The 20,965-nt window shown below is 38.5% G+C and overlaps 2 protein-coding genes across 2 annotated transcripts in view; both read right to left on the bottom strand.

Annotated features, from left to right (window-relative positions):
- OR6B1 (olfactory receptor family 6 subfamily B member 1) overlaps nt 1–20,965 on the bottom strand; it is a 104,620-nt gene that overhangs the window by 72,204 nt on the left and 11,451 nt on the right. The gene's annotated exons all lie outside the window — the stretch shown is intronic.
- LOC309632708 (olfactory receptor-like protein OLF3) lies at nt 2,271–19,249 on the bottom strand. The gene is given in 2 exon segments (XM_082400495.1): nt 2,271–5,171; nt 5,173–19,249. Coding segments are annotated over 2 exon segments (930 nt in total). The 5' UTR covers nt 5,914–19,249; the 3' UTR covers nt 2,271–4,982.

The following is a 20,965-nucleotide window of genomic DNA, read 5'->3' as shown; positions in this document are numbered from 1 at the left end:
TAGTTCCTTCAAGAAGCATTTGTGACAGACACACTAATATATATTATCAATGTGTAGGCTTGGATTTTTAAGAAAAGTATGAACATAAATTATTTGCTCCAAAACTATGCATATAATTTGGTTAAACTGCTTCCAGAAATTCATTTGTTTAACTTGAAATTCCTTAGCTTGAAAATCATTATTTGCCATTGTTATATATTACTGAGCTGTAAATTATCACCCACCTCCCCCACTCTTACTTTATCTGTTAAAAGTCCTTTTAAAAATTGAAAATGTCCAATCTCTGCTGGAGGATGTTTATAGTGGGAAGGCTGTGTCTGTTGTAGGGGGGTTGTCTGGGGGGACAGATATAATATATGGGAACTTTCAGTACTTTCTGCTCACCTTTGCTGTGCATCTAAAAATGCTCTAAAAAAGAGAGTCTACTTAGATAAAATAAAGTAATTGAGCTTGTTCTAGCTTCCATTTAGGTTGTAGAAAGCTGGAAAGAGCACTGGCTCCATCCTAAAACAAGAAAAGTTTTGGTAATCTACAAAATCATAACTATTCTTGAAATCATCAGTAAACTAAGATTGCAGGGCAACCAAATAGCATGAGATCTCGGGAAAGATAAGTACATCCAGAAAGAGATAGGATATGAGCTCTTACTTACCTGGGCCAGAGCATGGAAGGAAAATAGGGCCCCCAAACTAGCCAGTGAGAATTTCTTTAACAAATTGCTAACGTTTAAGTGCGGGGTACTGTAAGTATAAAGTGGCTGAGAGCCATGGCAAAAAGAAGAGTTCCCATCAATTCTCAATATTTTCTCCATAGACTTAGAACAGTCCTCACATGAATATTTGGGGAAAAGCGGAAAACCAAAGAAAGCCTTCTTCCTGGTGCAGGTCTATGTGAAGGCAGCCGCAGCCACTGCTGTGAGCAGAAAAAACTCTCCAACCACCAAATCATCTCCATATTGGAACAAAAGCCTGAAGCCACTAGGGGAAGGATAACAGCACCTGTTTTCCTCAGAGACAGCTGAAGATTCATTAAAGAGGGAAAACAGAAAAATAAATAAATTCTTGTGCAGGGTCCTTGGGACAGGAAACTGCTCTGTGTTCAGATCATAAGCCATCTATCTCCTCACTCTGCAGAAGTGGCAAGACCACTAACAGAGCTCCAACCCTGAGACATAGGGACAAAGGATGTGCCTAAGTCTGAGATAGACCCAGGACAACAGAGAATAAACCCTCACCCTCCATCACCAGACCAGCAAGAATTGAGGAACAAGTAACAGCAGTTTACCTCGGATTAGAGAGAACATGTGGAAAGACACATCCTGTGACATGCAGTCTCACAGTGTAGCTTAAAACTAAGGGAGGAACAGGAACACTGGGAAAAACCCTCCAATGACTGAATATCCCACCCGAAGCACAAGTAGTAATAGAAATCATTGAATTTGTTGTTGCACTGAGGATAACCACAGCAACACAAGACTCAAACCCAGCTCCACCCATGACTACACTGATTCCCACACTCTTCACAAGACTACAGGATAAACAGTAGAGATGTGTCCATTTCAAGGTATAAGACTATCTCATTATACACACAAAATGTCTGGGTACCAATCAAAATTACAGGTCGGAGGAAAAGGCAAGAAAAATTACACTGCACTGAACAAAGAAATTAAAGAACCAAAATTAGATATACCTGTATTATAAGAACTACCACACAGGGGGTTAAAGTAACTCTCATAAATAAGTAAAGGATCTAGTGGAAAAAATGGATGGTGTCATAAATGCTTGAGTAATTTCAATAGAGAACTGAAAACTATATGGAGGAGTTAAATGGAAATGCTAGACAGAAAGGACACAGTCACAGAAACAGATTGCTTATGAATAGACCCATAGAGCCAAGAAACAATCAGTGCGGATAAAGATAAATCAATAGAAACTGGCAAAACTGGAACACAAAGAGGAAAAAATTATAATGATAAAAAGAGAAAAGAGCTTCTGAGGACTGTAGGACAATAGCAATCTAACATATGGGAAATTCTCTTTCTTAAAGTGTCATGTGTATATTTGACATGTGTATACTTGTATTTTTTACTAATTTTCTTCTTTCATCACTTTCCCTTACCATTTTATATAGTATGTGCTCGTGATGGTACATTTAGTACTTTACTCCACAATTTACTGAACATTCAGGCAGGATTATGACATGTTAGATGAGGCGGTGGATCCATATAAAATTCTAATCTAAGAAAACAGGAAATGTTCCTCTGAACTCTCTTTTTTTTTTTTTTTTTTAAATATTTATTTATTTATTTATGGCTGTGTTGGGTCTTCGTTTCTGTGCGAGGGCTTTCTCTAGTTGTGGCAAGTGGGGGCCACTCTTCATCGCGGTGCGCGGACCTCTCACTATCGCGGCCTCTCTTGTTGCGGAGCACAGGCTCCAGACGCGCAGGCTCAGTAATTGTGGCTCACGGGCCCAGTCGCTCCGCGGCATGTGGGATCTTCCCAGACCAGGGCTCGAACCCGTGTCCCCTGCATTGGCAGGCAGATTCTCAACCACTGCGCCACCAGGGAAGCCCCTGAACTCTCTTTTATCATGTGACTTTACTTGACTTCTCTCTTTGCCCATTGCCACTACCTTAGTTCAGATTCCTTTTATGTCTCAGTAGTATCCCTGGAGCAGCCCCCCTGGATGGTCTCCTTGCCTCTCATCTTTTCTTCCTTTGACCCTTTTGCAAAAGTGATAATTTAGAAATGTAAATTTTATCAAGCCATACCCTGCTTAAAAACCTCTACTAGGTCCCCATCGCTCTCAGATAAAGTTGAAAGATAATATGGCATCAGTGCCCTCCGTGCTCTGACCCTTCTTACCTGCCTGCTTCACCCTCACTACTGCCTCAATCTTCTCTGCGCTGCAAGCGAGGATTCGGGACATTTCTGAACTTCCATGCTCTCCCAGCTCCGCACATTTCACAGGTTGTCTGCACCTTTGTTTGGATTGTTGTCATCTGAAGAACTTTTCCTCACTTTTCTGGTCTCCACTTGGACCTTTTCTGGTCCTTTCATACAGTAGACTCCTGAAATCACCCCTGAAGTCTTAGTCTCTCTGTGACACTTATCACACTGTATTTTAACTGTTTCATCATCTGTCATCCCTGCTCTAGGGTCATGTTATTGCCAGAAATGCATCATATGGTTTATTGTATCTCAAAAACAATTCATTGTCATACACATAGTAGACGCTCCATTAATATTTCTTAATTAACACCAAGAGAAATTTAGCCCACTAGTATTGACATGTTTGGAGATGCTTGTCTATAACACAGATTATAGGTCTAAATTATTTTAAGGTAAAATTAAATATCAAATGGGCCTTTGACTCTGCTTGAACACTGAGACTGTGTGACAGTGTGTTCACAAGTGGAAGAACTGCACATCACCTGACTTAAAGAAGAGACAAGGAAGAAAGGACCTAAAGAAGACGTCTTCAAGGGAGTGTGAAGATGAGCCACTACCATATTCTTTCTCCCCTTTCCCCTTCTTTATCTCTTGTACAATTATTTCTTCCCCCTCTTTTACCTTATGGAGGCTTTCTCTCAGAGGTGAGGTCTGCTCTAGACTAACTCAGCTCAGCAGATTTACAAAGATCAACTAGGTCCCTGCTGTGTGAGGAGGAGGGATGGGAGAAGGCATTTATATGGAGACTGGAGGGTGACATCTGCACAGCTGACTCAACTATCCTTATTCACCAAATGAAATGTGTCTTATTTTACATTAATTTTGGCTGAGGAATCTTTCTTTCTTAAACTAAATACATCTTTAATATTTTATACACTATTTCAAATTTTATGTACCTATTTTGTATCTGAAGTCTAGGAAAAGAGGTAATAGATTTTTCAGAGATTGGACAGTTTTAACATTTGAATGGTACCCTCTCAAACTGTTTGTAAACTGTGAGGTAAAAGTCCTCTCAGTTCATATACTATCAGGAAGAGCTTGAAATGTAGCTTTTCCTGGGCCAGTCAGAGCCATGCGTACAAACACCCTTAGTTACATTCCATCCGTGTAAAACAAGACCTTTGCTTGATGGTTCCTCTGACGTACCTCCAGCACTCCAAAGTTAAGTTTTATCGCCACACGTCCAAGGTCGAGCTCAAAAACATTTTAATCAGCCTTGACGGCAGCACTCTCCTCAGAACAGTGATTCACACAATTACTGGTTATGGATACATAACCCACACATTATTTTCAGTAAATCTAAAAGGTGAAAATGTTTTTGTTCCCAATGAAAACACAATAAACTTGTAAAAAAATTTGGATTAATAAGGACCAGTGGTATTGTGAGCAAAACTACTATGAACATTTATGAACAAGTCATTTTGTAGACAATGTTTTCATTTCTCTTGGGAGAGGATGCCTAGGAGAGGAATTGCTGGGTCACATGGTAAGTATATGTTTACTTTTATAAGAAGTTGCCATTCTATACTCTTAACAACAATGCATAAGTTCACACTGCTCCACATCCTTACCAAAACTTAGCACTATCACTATTTTTAATTTTAGTCATTTGAGTGGGTAAAATGGTTTTTAAAAGAGTCATGTATTTGGAAATTAAAACACATATTTCTAAATTAAAAGAAAAGAACCAGTAGTTCAAAGTAAGATCCATGAATAGGCCTATGATTACAAACAAAATGATAAAGCAAAACAAATGGTTTTTTTTTTTCATTACTTCAGGGTCATATGAATGAAGATTGAGAAGTTCTATTACAGCAGTGCTTAATATCTCTAAACATGCTGCCAAGACATAAAAATATGCCCACGTCCCACACTCTAACCCAACCACTTAGCCTCCTACCCAGCATCACCAGTACACGTTTTGTCATCACCTTCCTGGTTGCCAGGGCAATGCAGTTAATGCTTCATATCTGAATTAAGTGGGAGAACACACAGGCAAAGCTCTTTTCTCTAAGTGATGCTCATGATTCATCAAGTTGCCAGTTTTGATGTTAATCCAGATAATTGCCCTAGTAGTTTCTGAAAGGCCCCCTTCACCTCCTTATTCCTCAGACTGTAAATCATGGGGTTCAGCACGGGCATCAAAATGGCACAGAAGAGAGAGATCAACTTCTCCTGAAGGACAGAGGGGCTGGAACTGGGCTGGATGTAAGTGAAAATTGGCCATGCCATAGCACAGTACAACTACTGCGAGGTGAGAGGCACAGGTGTGGAAGGCTTTCTTTCTCCCCTCTGTGGACTGGATTTTTAGGATGGTGGAGATGATCTGGATGTAGGACAAGAGAACCAAGCACAAAGGTGTCATCAGCAGAACAATACTAGAAACCATGATTGCGATCTCATTGGAGGAGGTGTCCACACAGGCCAGCCTGACCACAGCTAGGAGTTTGCAGGATATGTGATCAATATACTTGTTCGTACACATGGGCAACTGAAAGGTGATGGTGGTCTGCATGAGAGAGTTGACAGAGCCACTGACCCAGGATGTGATGGCCAACCTAGCACAGAGCCCTCCATGCATGATGACCAAGTATCTCAGGGGGTCACACACAGCCACATAGCGGTCATAGGCCATCACTGCCAGGAGAACAAACTCAATCCCACCCAGGCCCAGGGAGAAAAATAACTGGGCTGCACAGCTTACATATGGGATTCCTTTATGTTCTGCAAGAAAATGCACCAGCATCTGAGGGACAATGCTTGTGGCATAAAAGGCATCAACAAGGGAGAGGTTGGTGAGAAAGAAATACATGGGAGTGTGGAGTCGGCTGTCCAGTCTGATCACAAGAACAATGAGGACATTGCCCAGCACTGTCACCACGTAAGTGATTGAGAACAGGACAGAGAGAGCGACCTGAGTGTCCCAGTCACTAGACAGGCTGAGGAGGATGAATTCTCTCATTCAAGTCTAGTTATCTACTCCCATTAAAAAACAGAGGATTATTAATCTGCAGAGAGAGTCAGAAATAAAAGAAGCTGTTAAAGAACCATAAGAATAACTTCTTAAAAGAATGCATATCATAATGATCGGCCAACCGTGGCCAGATGTTCCAGATCATTTACGGGTCAAGAAGACAGGCTTGATTCTACTATGCATTATATCTACTCTACATAAGAGAGAGAGGCTAGCACCTTCCTAAGGACGTGATGTAATCTCAAGGAGTCAGTTAAAGCCTGGAGATACTGCGGTGCAATTTTTGGAAGCTCTATATCTTTCTAACTTCAGTTTCCAGGGAGGGGAGAACTGTTGATGATAATGGGAAGTAGAATGATAAGCAATGAAGATAAACATGGCTCGAAGTTCAAGGACTACCCTATATGTATTTACTACACAAAACATGATAAAATGTATAAATAAATTATTTTTTAAAAGATTTGTAAGAGGCAGATATGTACTACAAGTAAGGCTGGTGAATGATGGAAAAATCTGGAATTTGAGAACCTGAATATGAATCTTGTTTTTATGACTTATCGGATGTTTGATTGGGTTAGAAATTTAAACTTTTACATACAAAATTTGATAATGCTGCATAACTTACAGGTATATTTATGCTCAAATGTAGATAACTTATGGGTAAAGTGCTTTGTAAACTCTTACTCATCGCAGTATTTCAGTAGTATGCTACCAGGTGAAGCATGAGCTCTGCCCTGAGAGAGATAGAGTAACAAAGTGATTACTGTGATAGTGATTTCCTCATATCCCCTCCACAATTTCAGACATTTAAAAAAAGGAAGCAAAACCTTTAATAGATTTGAAGTCTAAGAAGTTAGCTTGGATGCTTTGAAACTCCAGAAAAATATAAGTCTATTTGAGATTTGGTGTCTCCAGTCTTTGGAAGGAGAGGGAGAAGAGGGTAATTTTATCTTGTTCTTTTGATTTTTCTGCCCTATTTTTTAACTCATTCTAACTCGCTCTTTTTATTTTCTGTAACTCTAGCCCTTATATATGATCTCAGTAAAACTGATAGTATGAAAATAATTTCTTAAGCTTTCTAGTATTAAAGGAGGAAAAGAAAACAAATCTTTTAACTTTTGCTGAGTATTTAGCAGATCTGCATAAGTAGACATTTCGTTTTTGAATAATTTGGCAAACATGGATGAAGTGCCATCTTCCCTAGATGCTGGGATTTCAAGTGTGAATATTACCCTTCCCTGTGCTCATAATGCTCAAGTGGAAGAAAAAGACACACATTATGTTATCACATTATTTGTTTCCCTTTGCACCTGCAGAACATGCCGCCCATGTCTCCCTGTGCTCCTCCGACTCACCCGGCACACCTCTCTACTACAGCCCTCACTGCAAATGAAGGTCAGCGTCACATCTGAGAGAAAGTGTGACCTTTAGAGCCTAACAGTCCCTGCTTTGAATCTACAGTTGACCCTTGAAGAATGCGGAGGTTAGGGGCCTTGGTGCAGTTGAATATCCGAGTATGACTTACAGACAGCCCTCCGCATCCCCATTTCCTCCTCATCTGCAGATTCAACCGACCTCTGATGGTGCAGTACTGTACCATTTACTGTACTGTAGTATTTACTGTTGAAACAATCTGCATGAAAGGAGACCCACGCAATCAAACTCGTGTTATTCAAGGGTCAACTGTATTCTTTTCCGCTCCCTGAGGCCTAGAGCAAGCTACTTCGCCTCTTTTTTTTTTTTTTTTTTAATTTATTTATTTTTGGCTGTGTTGGGTCTTCACTGCTGTGCGTGGGCTTTCTCCAGATGCAGCAAGCAGCGACTACTCTTCGCTGCGGTGTGCAGGCTTCTCACGGCGGTGGCTTCTCTTATGGTGCAGCATGGGTTCTAGACGCGCGGGCTTCAGTAGTTGTGGCGCATGGGCTCAGTTGCTCCGCAGCATGCGGAATCTTCCCGGACCAGGGCTCGAACCCGTGTCCCTGCAATAGCAGGAGGATTCTTAACCACTGCACCACCAGGGAAACCCTATGTTGCCTCTCTTAACTTCAAAGTTTCTAATCTGTAAAATGTGGGTATATTGGCCAACTGAATGGGTAGTTGGTGAACCCAGTGTGTTGAAGATCTAAAGTCCCTAAGGCGGGTGTCCATCATTCAATGATGATAACGATTAACCTTTCATCTCAAGCTCTTGATCATATTCGGGATCTTATTCCTTCTTTTATTCGCTCTTCTACCATCCTTGGTTTCTCTTACTCCTGATTAATTCCTTTTCTCTTATTATAAAAAATAAACAAAGCCAATTTAGGGGGGCAAAATCTTTTTTATACAATTACCATTCTAACTCTCTCTTCCTTTCACATCCAAAATTCTCAAATGACTGGTGTCCACTTGCTTGGTTTATTTCCTCATAACATTCATCCTTTAAGCCATGGAAATGTTTTCCATTTTCATTAATCTATAGAAATTGCACTCTTGAAGGTCACTCATGGCTTTCTAATCATCAGATTCAGAAACTTTAATTCTATTTTATTTCTTTACTTATTGTTTGAACCATTCGACTATTTGTTCCTTCAAACTCTCAACTCTCTGATCCTCTTCTGTCCTGATTTTCTTCCAAACTAAGCTTCTTCATTTGTATTCTTGGATAATTATCTTAAATTCTCCTGCTCCATTACTGTGAAGATTTTCTAAGGTTTTGTGCTCAGAACCTGTACTCTTCTTTCTACAGCTTTTCCTTGGAGGACTTATTTCTAACCATAATAATTTTTATCAAGGCTGTATGGTTTCCTTTCAATTCTACAATTATTTCCTAGACTTCTTGCTAAGAGTCCAGATGATTTTTTTCAACAGCATAATGAATGTTTCCCAAATATCTCACTATCAACTCAACTCTTCTCTCCACAAACTGTATTCCCTCCAGACTCTTTTATTTCTAGCAATAGACCAAAATTCTCCCACTCTCCAAAGGCATCATGTTTAATTATTCCTTCTTTCTTAACACTCCATGGAATAAATCGTCTTCTTTCATTGTTTTATTATATATCTCCCACCTCTCCTTTAGACCTCACTCATACTGCTAATATACTAACACATCTCATCACCTTGCAGCTGATGAGGTGCAACAAATTCCTTCTGAATCTCACTGATTCAGCCTGTGCCTACCCCAAAGCAGCCTATACTCTTCCACCAGATTGATCATTCTAAATGCAAATTTAATCATAGCCCTTAAATATGCCAACAAATCTTGTGATATTTAATTGCTTACAGAATTACATACATCCTGGACTTCCCTGGTGGCGCAGTGGTTAAGAATCCGCCTGCCAAAGCAGGGGACATGGGTTCGAGCCCTGGTCTGGAAGATCCCATATGCTGTGGAGCAACTAAGCCCGTGTGCCACAACTACTGAAACCCGCACGGCACAACTACTGAAGCCCTCGTACCTAGAGCCCGTGCTCCACAACAAGAGAAGCCACCGCAATGAGAAGCCCGTGCACCACACCGAAGAGTAGCCCCCATTCACCACAACTAGAGAAAGCCCACGCGCAACAACGAAGACACAATGCAGCCAAAAATAAATTAATTTTTAAAAAAACAAAAAAACTGAGACCCTTGCAAATGACGGAGGGATGAGGAATGACACAGAAATTATAGGAAAAATCAGGCATGAGGTTTGGAGAGCAAAGACCAACTCATCACGGTTAAAATATAACCTTTGCTGAACCTAGTTAAAAGTACCTCCATGTGCCTTCTCCCATTATTCCAGTTATTAATACAACAAATAGAACCAAAATGCCTTCTACGACAAAGAAATGAAAACAGAAAATTAGTTTTCAGATTCCTAATACAACATATTTTATATAACTTAATACAACTAATTAGTTCAATTTAGTCAGTTATGATTTTTTTTGTTTAAATAAAGAAAATGTGTCCATTTAAGCTTAAACCTATTTGACCTCTGTATTGGGATTCTAAACAGTCTTGGATGGGACAAGTGAAAGCCCTGAATAAAGAAGCAGAACACATAAGTGTGGGTCCCACATATTTATATACCTGCAGATATGTTTCTTTCATGCTGATCAAAAGAAATGAGTCATACCTTTATAAAGCTGAACTGTCCATAGCAATGGCACTTTCAGTTAAAGAAAGAGTTCTCTGACTTGTGACTCAAGAGTTGGTTGATGTAGACACTGAGTGTAACCATCTTGAGAAGTAGTATTTGCATCATCCTCATGTACAGAAACAGAAAGCCCAGGGCCCTTTGGGTGGCTGATATCTCAAAGATGGGTTTGACATGCTGAAAGAACATTTTTTTTTTCTCTTTGGGGTCTTGTTAACCTCTTTAGCCTGATATGATTACCTGAATTTTTACTTAATCAAGTCCAATTTTTTAAACTCAGTTTCTCAAACATGTGCAACCTAACATACACTTTTGGTGATATATTTTACTATGGTTTCATCCTGTGAATTCTTACCTTCTTTATATTTCTTGTCCCCTGTTGCTAAGACTAGGGTTTTCTTTTGCAGTAAAATTCCCTCTGTCTGGGAAGTCTCCACAGTGCAGTCCCTACAGCCAATTCTAGAGGAACCAACCCTGCGATGAGAGTTAGGAGACATAGATCCTAACTCCAATTCACTCCCTAAGTGCTGAAGGTCTTTGCATAAGCCATTAATTGCCTTACATCTTAATTTATCTGTTATTAAAAGGAAAAGCATAAGATTGTGTGTACCAAACCCTTCAGAAATAATTGAGACAGGAGGTTTAAAGCAATTAATAATTTATCTTTTCCTGTCTGAAAATGTAATATGTTAATATTCCCACCATCTGCTAGTTAATACTAATACCTAACTAAAGATTTTATCATTCTGGGTTTCTTCCTTTAGTGTCTTTGTCTCTTTATATCAGTACTAAACCTGGGAGAAGTCTGTTGAAAAATATTATACCCAAGCCTCATGCTTTCTGCAAAGTAGAATTATTTTACTATATAATTTGCTATGATACTTAGAATAAGAAGATTTCACCAGTCATGTTTTATATCCCTAATCCAAAGTCCCTAATAAGTCACATAATTTCACACTCCCACATGCTGTTGATGCCTCTCAAATATTAATCAGTGTCTAACAAAATAAACATCTCTGTTACCATCTATGTCTAAGTGTATCTAAAGAGTTTTCCCTTCCAACAAAGGGATGGACCATGTAGAATAGAAACCCCCAAATTCCTTGGGCTCCAGGCTCATAAGTCATCTGCGACTAATTGTGATTGCGAGGAACACTACTGGGAGGAAGTTGACAAGAGCTCCAAAAACAGCTCCAACACAGACCTAATGAGCTTTGGCAGCAGTTGCACTGGCAACGTAGGGCCAACAGATTCCCCTCAGGAGCCCCGTGCATTAGAATGTTAATTGCTGCCCCCATTCCCAATTCACAAGAGCAGGGCCTCCATGCTGCCCTTCTCCCTGTGGAAGGCTGTTCTCCATCCTTCTCCCACCAACATCTTCATTATAGCCTTAAGTCACTCTAAAAAGAGAAGCAGCTTACTGAGGCTTTAGTACGTTCTCCTATAACCCAAATCAAACTTTAGCCTTCAATGCCCCAATCTAGGGAGAAGTGACAGGGCTGCATCTAATTCTAGTGTAAATACTATTTCTCCCCTTTTGGATCCAGATGCCCTTATTTCTTCTTCTAGAGACAGGAGAGATGTACCTCAGTCCCCTGAGGTACGTGCAGTCTCATGGGCTTCTGTGAGCATTGGGAGTATAATGGACATCCTAGTACATTTCTCATAGTACTACGAGCTCAGAAAATAGACATCAGCATTAAATAGATTTTAAAATCCAGCTCTACAGAAAGTTGATAAAGGGAGTTTCAGCAACTACTGAAAAAAAAAATGGAAAAGCAATAAGGTCACCCAAAATCCTTAACACAGAAGGGTGAAACTTCTACACCTCTTTAAACATTTTTTCAGGTTTACTGATGTATAATTAACAAATAAAGTTGTAAAATATTTGATGTACACAAAGCAATTATTTGATATATGTATACATTGTGAAGTGATTCAAACTATTTTTTAAATTAAATTTTGTATTTTAAAATCATTGTGGATTTACATGATGTTGTATTAAATAATACAGAAGTATCACTTGTACCCTTTTCTAGTTTCCCCCAATGGTAATATCTTGCAATTTATAAATTTATAGCTTTACATTTAAGTCCATGGCCCATTTAGGTTGATTTTTTTAATAAGCTGTAAGACCTATGGAGCTGCTTTTTTTTCTTTTGCCTATGGATGGATGGCCAATTGCTCCAGTACCATTGGTTGTAAAGTCTATCTTTCTCCATTAAATTGCTTTGGACCGTTGTCAAAAATTAGTAGGGTACATACATGTATTTATTTCTGGGTCCCCTATTGTGTTCCACTGATCTATGCATCTATCCCACATAGATGGGATACCACATAGTCTTTATTACTGTCGATATATAATAAACCTTAAAACTGGATAGATTGATTCCCCCCTAATTTTATATTCCTTTTTCAAAATTGTTTCACTGTTCTACTTCCTTTGCCCTTCTATATAAATTTTAAAACAGTCTTCTGTATATGTACAAAAAAAACTTGTTGGGCTTTTGATAGGAATTGTGTTAAGCCTATATATAAATTTGTGGAGAATTCAAACCTTTACTGAATCTTCCAATCTGTGAACATAGTATCTTTCCATTTATTTAAGTCATTTTTATTTCTTTTATTTGTAATATGTAGTTTTAAGCATATAAATTCTATATATTTTGCCAGATTTACATAAAATTATTTCATTTTTGAGCTCTTGTAATTGGTATTGTATTTTTAATTTCAGTGCTCACATATTTATTGTTAGTATATACAAATACAATGGATTTTTGCTTATCTTATATCCTGTGGCCTTGATGAATTCACTTACTCTAGGAGATTTTCATAGATTTCTTGGGATTTTCTGTGTAGACAATAGAAACTGTCTAGTAGGGACAGTTTTATTTCATCTTTTCCAATCTACATGTCTTCATTTTCTTTCTTACTTTACTGCATGGCTAGAATGCCTAGCACTATGTTGAATAAGAATGTTGAGAGCAGATATTATCACCCTATTCCTGATCTTAGGGGGAAATCATCCATTTATTATTTAGTACAGTGTTAGCTGTGGGTTTTTTGTAAATGCTGTTTGTCAAGTTGAGGAAGTTCCCCTCTATTCCTATTTTTTGAGGATTTCTATTATGAATATATGTTGAGTTTCATCAAATGTTTTCCTGCATTAGTTGATGATTATGTAATTTTTCTTTCTTAGTCTATAAATATTGTCTATACATAGATTTATTTTCAAATGTTGAACCAGACTTGCATTCCTGAAATAAACTCCACTATGCTGTATATTTCTTTTTATATATTGATGTATGCTATTTGCCAATACATTGTTAAGAATACTTACATCTATTTTCAAGAGATATATTGGTTTGTAGTTTTATGTGTCATCTTTTTATGATTTTGGTATCAGGATAATACTAGCTTCATAAAATGAATTTGGAAGCGCTTCTTTCTTCTAATTCTGGAAAATATCAGGCAGAATTCGTGTTAATTCTTCTCTGTCTGGTAGAATTTTCCAGTAAAACCATATGGGCCTGGAGAGTTATTTGGGGGGAGTTTTTACATTATGAATTCAATTTTCTTAACAATGAGAAGATTAAAAGGAGGGGGGTACCTCACTACAGCCAGGTAGGGGTGAAAGTCTAGGCTCTCCACATAGTTTCCACTGATGCCCAGGTGGAGAGGTGGCTCACTGCTGGCTGGCATGGAGGAAAATCCTGGCACCCTACTTGGTCATCTCTAACACAACCCCAACGGGAGCTCTGCAGAAGGCCCTTGCCTGAGACTCGGGAACAAAGGATGAGCCTAAGACTGAGAATCAGAACGAGAGAAAAGAAAACTCTACCCCCATCAAAACTATGTAGGCTGGAAGGCAATGGAGTGACAATTGTGAAGTGTTGACGAAAAAAGAAAAGCTGTCAACCCAAATTTCAGATAAAATATCTTTCAAAGATCAAGAAGAAATAGGAGTTCATCAGAAAAAACAAAAACAGAACTTATTGCTAGAAAACCCACACTACAAAAAAGTTCTTGGAAATTTGTCAAAGGGAACATAATACCAGACAGAAATCTGGATACACACAAAGACATGAAAAGTGCTAAAATGATAAAATTGAGGATAAACATTAAACTCATTTTTAGAAAGTTTTAACAGACGACTATATAATACAGAGTCTAAAGCAGAGTCTACTCAGTGTTATCTCATGTGAAGGACACAGGAGCAGCAGGTGGTCTTCACCCTCTACAGACCAGACCATCGCAGAGTCAGATCCAGATTGGAGATTCAGTGTGCTTCTAATATAGTTTGCTTTTAATTTGGTGTATCCCTGATCTAATACCTAAATAGTACAAAGAATATTTTTAAAAGTTAGGATGCAAGTGGGAGAAAAGTAGTCATATGAACGTTTAATGGATAATTAATGATTTAAGGAACTATTGCTAAATTTTATTAAGTGTAATAATAGTATTTTGGTAATAAATTTAACAAGTCTCTATCTTTTAGAGGTACATAATGAAATAGTGCTTCAGAATAACTGAAGGAAGGAAAAATGGTGGTGTTATATATAAAAAAAGATTGGCCATGATTTGATCATTGTTGAAGCTGAGTGTTGTACACATATAAACACGGAGACTCATTACTATTCCTTCTCTTTCATAGATTTTTTTAAATTTTGTATTAAAAATTTCTTTAATCCTATCAAGAGCCAATCATTTTAATGTAAAAATAATGAGTAACTCCTTATATATTAATGACATAAAATGGATTCCAAGATATGTTGAAGAGTAAAAAAAGTAAGATATAAAGCAGTTTGTATGTGTACAAATTGTGTTAGAAGGGCTATTTGTATATACATACATACATACATATATACAAACTGTGTTTGCTTTGGAAGAAGACTACAGTGAATGTGTAGAGGGGATTTATGTTTTATAATATACCCTTTTGTACTATCAGAAAATTTTGTCAGCCCCAAGTAATTCAAAAGAAAATAATATGTTCTAAAAATCAATTTTCAATATCTTGGCTCTATCCCCTACTAGCAGTGTGGCCTTAAGGACGTTTCTTAACCTCTCTGGGCCTCAGGTGCCTCTTCTATAAAGTAGGGATAATAAAGGTGCTTTCCCCAAAAGGCAATGTACTAAATGAGTTAACAGTGAAAAGTGCTTCCAACCACGGCTCATAAGAACTCAAAACTCATAATTTTACTTGTATTCTTCAGAAAAATAAATAAGGAAATGGTCTAATGCTTAAGAGATTCAAAACTTTCACCATGTAGCCCATTACCCAGGTAGAAGAGTCTATTGAAAAATTAGGATATTTCCAGCTGGGAAACAATGTTTTGTGAGGGTTTTTGGTTGTACACACTGTAATCCAGTGGCTCTCAACTGGGGGCGATTTTGCTCCCCACCCCAAACCCCAAGGGAACGTTTGGTTGTCTAATGGGTAGAAGCCAAGGATGCTACTAAACACCCTTCAATGGACAGGACAACCCCGCACAACACACTACTATACAGCCCAAACATCAGTACTGCCAAGGTTGAGAAACTGCTCTAATCTATGACCAGCATATAGCGCTGTTTATTCCAGAGGCAGAAGAACAGTGACATTTCTCACTATAACACCTGTCATATCAACAATCACTCAAATGCATCATTTTAAGATTAGGAATCTGCCAAAATCCTTCATTTACCTTCATATGCATAGAGAAAATAGAAGAATCATGGTATTTTTGATTAACAAAAAGACATAACTGTTCATAGATGTTCTAAAATTACACACGTTAAAGTATCATTTTCCATGGTGATTAGTTATCCTAAAGGCTTGTGGATGTTAAACGTAAAATTCCACAAGAGAAACAAGTCAACTTTTGAAACCCAAATATCCCCAAAGGGCTTGCTTTGCAGACAACCTTCAAGGATGCCTTTATGGTTATTAAATTCTGAATCTGATTTTTATTCTCAAACATTTTTAGCGTCCAACTTTAAAAAACAAGTTTTTTCTTTATGGTTTTATTGTTTAGAATTTCCTCTTACGTTGCTCCTGTATTGACAGCTCTCTCTCTCCTCTCGCCTACAGGCCCAGAATGTCTTTCATAAGCAGCTACTAATTAGGAATGCCTTGTAGCCTCCAGGTGGCCAGGAGGAATTTAATTTATTGGCACTGGCTGAGAAAATACCTCCCTGAAAAAACATAATGTCTACAAAATGAAAAAGAGAAAAACAGAAGTCAACAGATAGACTCTGTGGTACACGATATGTTTCTACATAGGTAATGCCCACTCTCAACATTTCTGTTTTCTCAGAATGAACATTGGTTGACTCTCTGGGTGAAGTGAAACAAGCAGTGAAGCTGGGTAAGGGTAAAGATATCATGGGACAGATGGTGGACAAAAGTCACAAATACTGTGACCTCAATCCCAGTCACAGAAATAAGGATTTAGCATCTTCACACATTTTCTTCCTTGATGTGTCCTGTGTGCATTTGTATATTTGACTCGTTTTCTTCTTTCATTTCCTTTCCCCCTCTTACATATAGGGTGTGCTCATGGTGCCGCATTTTTCACATTATCCCACCAATTACAGAATATCCAGAGAGGATTTTCACATTCTAGAGAAGGAGTAGGGTCCATCCAGGAATTCTGGTCTCAGAGATGGATGAGTCTTTGACACCACTGGAGAAGTCAGCTAGTGCACTTGAGCTGTGCATTGTGGTAGACGAGAGCTTTTTACAGGGGAGGAGTTGTTAGGTTGTAAGAAGGAAATATGTTTTTTAACCCGCATCTGAATATTCCCTCTCTGTTTGGGGTATCCTCCCTCATCAGAGGCTAGAATGTTCGCAACATCCCTTGCAGCCGGGGCACAGGCGTGACCCAAGCTCTGTCGCTCAGGTGCTTTCGTGCCAGAATTTGGCACAAAGACCAGTAACGGTAGAGGGAGGAACTGCCCAGAATTAAATGTCATAAGGCTGGCAGGAGAAGCTGTAGCAAGTCCAGCACACACTACACTGTCCAGGCCCATGAAAGACTTTTGGGGTGGTGTCCTCATGGAATCAGTTCTACAGAATGATTTTTGACCGTTTTGCATGACACTGGTCAACTCCAAGCCTGATTCCCAGAGACTATGTGAGCTATTTTGTACCCCTTAATAAATGTGTTTTCTGCTTTAATTAGCCAAAGTTTACATCTATTGCTTGCAACTATGAATACTGGATGATGATGATATATGTGGAAACTTGGTGAATAACAGGAGTGGTATAATGACTGGGTTTTTTCTTCTTTCCAATTATCTGTTAAAATGCCATAGAGAAGAAAGAAAAAGAGCAAGTTTCCTTTTTTGTTTGTCCATCTGATATTTCTTTAAAAAGCTTGGGCCCAGGCTATAACCACAGGGAGGAGACCCTCAAAGAAATGTCTCAAAGATTAACCCTTGAAACTTCAAGGCACCAATCTCAGTTCACTGTCTTGCCGTGACCTGAATGCACCAACAGGACAGCTTTGCCCTATAAAAGGATGATTCACCACAGATAATCAGGAAAATTACTTCAAGCTATGTCAGCAATTGCCTCTCTGATAGTTTTCAATGCCTGCCTTCTGTCCCTGCCAGAGTCAATTTCCTAGCTTAAGCATTGAGAGCTAATTGAAAAGATATATTTAGTTTGTTTTTCTATCTACTTTCATTATCTGGAAAAATCTTCAGTATTTCCTGCTGTCAATCTCCTCAATCTTTTTGTCTCATCCACCTGAAACCCAGAATACAGCTTCTTAGATTCATAGAGGTATGCCTTTCCTAAAATCATGAAAACACCCATGACTAGTTCTTTCCAGTCCTAAAAGCCTTTTGATTTTTTTTTCTACAGGCATACCTCATTTTACTGAGCTTCCCAGTTACTGCATTTTTTACAAATTTAAATTTTGGTGGCAACCCTGCATCAAGCAAATCTATCGGCGCCATTTTTCCAACAGCAATTGCTCACTTGGTGTCTCTGTGTCACATTTTGGTAATTCTTGCAGTATTTCAAAATTTTTCATTATTACTATATTTGTTATGGGGATCTGTGATCAGTGATCTTTGATGTTACTATTGCAAAAAGATTATGACTCCCTGAAGACTCAGATGATGATTAGCATTTTTTAAGCAATAAAGTATTTTTTAATTAAGGTATGTAATTTTTTTAGACATAGTGCTATTGCACACTTAATAGACTACAGTATAGGGTAAACATTAACTTTTATGTGCACTGGAAATCAAAAAGTTCATGTGACTCCCTTTATTTCAATGTTCACTTTATTGTGGTGGTCTGGAACTGAACATGCAATATTCCCAAGATATGCCTGTATTCATTTTTTAAAATTGTTTATTTTCTGTCTCTTCTCAATAGAGCAGGGACTTTTGCTTGTTCAATAATATTTTTCTAGGGCCATAACAGTGAAACTGTGCAAAAATTAAAATTGTATGTTGTTAGGGTGCATGTGGCTGTAAAGGGGTGGCATGAGGAAGCTTTGTGGTGATGGAACAGTTCTGTACCTTGATTGTGGTGGTTACACAAATGTACACACGTGATAAAAACAGCACAGAACTATTTATACTGTACATACACACAAATAAGTGAATATAAAACTGGTGAAATCTGAACAAGCTCTGTGGATTGTACCAATGTCTGTTTCCTGGCTGTGATACTGTACTATAATTACACAAGATGTTACCATTAGGGAAAACTAGGTGAAGGGTACACAGAAACGCTCTGTACATCTTTTTACAACTTCCTGTGAATCTACAATTATTTCCAAAAAAAAGTTTTAATAATTGTTGAAAGATTTAATTAATTAATTAAACCCAATTTGCAACTATGTTTTTAAAAATAGGAAAAGGAAAAAAATATTTAAGGTTAAGAGTAGCTTTCTTTGGATCTTGTAATGATGGGAGGTTTATTTTTATCTTTCTGCCTATATGTTTAAATTCTTAATGGAAATATTTCACTTTCGGCTTTAATTTTTGGTCCACACCTTTATTTTTCCTTTAGATATTCTTTCAGTCTCCTACCACAGAAGGAGGCATTTAAATAATCTTTGAAATTTAAAGATATCAACCTTCCCTCACACCTAGCCCCTAAACTGAGCCCCCAATTTGCTCTAAGGTGAAAGACCATCCACGGAACATGGTGAGCCACATGGATAATTAGGGAAGCTGTTAATTATAATCTCTTTAGACAGCCTTTTTAAACTGCTTTCCTTCCTCTGCCAATACAGTCATCTATTTGTCTTGTTGGTATTTGAAGTTCACTGAAAGAACAGGTTTGATTTTGTGTTAGTATGACTAAAGGAAATATTTTCTGCTTGCCCGATCCCCTGAAACAGAGAAGTTCTGTGGGCAGGTAAAAGCACGGTGTTCCTAATGCCATTGGAGAGCCCACGCCCATGACTAATTCTTTCCATTCCTAGAAGGCAGCTCAGCTTTTTAATTGTATGTATGTATGTATGTATGTATTTTAATGCAAAACAACCTTCTTCCTTCTCCTGTACGCTCCTTTACCTGAAAGCCCCTTGGTGATAATTTTCAAAACCCTGTTGGAACTCGCCACCTCCAGCTGTGCAGAATGTCTCTGACAGCACTTCAGTGAGAAAGCTATGTCAGACTTGATTCTTTAAAAGAAGAAAAATCACATTTTAATAAGATTAAAATATTTTTTAATAGTTTTGTAATTTCTTTGCACCCAGCTTTATCAGTTTCTTAAGCATAGGAGCCCCAAGAGCTGTGTCTATAAATCTTGTTGAATCAGAAGCATCTCCACAGAGAATGCCCTGCTCGGGCCTCCAGTGAAGCCCGGCAGGAACAAGAGGCTTTTATGGATAATAACTCTCTTTTCCTACTTTTTAAAACTGCAGGCTGTTTATCTGTCTCTCCATCACTTCTCTGACAATGAATCTCCTTCTAAGCACATTCTGAGTGGGAAGAGCAGCACAAAAGAGGGAGATTTTACCTCTAAGAGTTTCAGGAATATGGCAAATTTTAGCTTAACAGGTGTCAAGCATGAGAGGACAGATGGAAAGTTCCTTGGGTGGGGGTGGGGAGGAAAGCAGTCTTTGAGCACTCATGTGGTTGGAATCTCGGACCTTTGTGAATGTGTGGAACGTAGGAAGGTGTGTCTCTGGGTTAGAGACTGTGAGCCCAAAGTGGGCAAAAGTTTTCTTGATGATTATCTGTTTCTATTGTACTCCACTTGTGTTACTCTTGCGCCTTATTTCTCATCTCAGAATTTCACAGTCCTGACATATCCCTTTTTTCCCCACAAGGCATGAAAACTGAGGTCCAGAGAAGAAAACGGACAGCATCACAAAAGGAATTAAGGATGGAGCACAGGCAGGAGTTCCCAAGTTTGCTACCTTCCATCTGCTCTTTCTGCTACATAGCCCCTGGAGCTGAGTATACCCACCCCCCTGTTTACACATGTTAGAGGGACTGGAGATGGCAATCTGCCACCCCGCACTCATACACGTGGTATCCAGACCCGGGTGCAGCCTCCACTCATGATGGCAGATGTGGACGCAGCTTTCCTCTCCCGTCTGCTTTTGCCATCCCACTTTCTTCCTACCCTCCCGTCAAGTCCTTCTTCTCTTTTGAAAATCAAAATTGCGTTTTATATATGATTCCCTAACAACCTAATTTAGACAAATAATTCGAACACATATATTTTGTTTTTATATAGAAAAAAAGGATTTATCTAATTAGTCTTCCTTATAAACGGTTGTATAAACTTGAAAAAATATACTTTCTGCACATTAATTTGTACGTTCAAAGTGAGATATTAGAAACCAACGGTACAATGTTCCTACATATAAATTGAGAACAAGCGATACTGCATATCAAAAAAAAAGGTAAGGGCTTCCCAGCTGGTACAGTGGTTGAGAATCTGCCTGCCAATGCAGGGGA

Source organism: Balaenoptera borealis (assembly GCF_965194805.1).
Source record: "Balaenoptera borealis genome assembly, chromosome: 7".
NCBI classification, from domain to species: Eukaryota; Metazoa; Chordata; class Mammalia; order Artiodactyla; family Balaenopteridae; genus Balaenoptera; species Balaenoptera borealis.
This window is presented reverse-complemented; position numbering and strand designations above follow the sequence as displayed.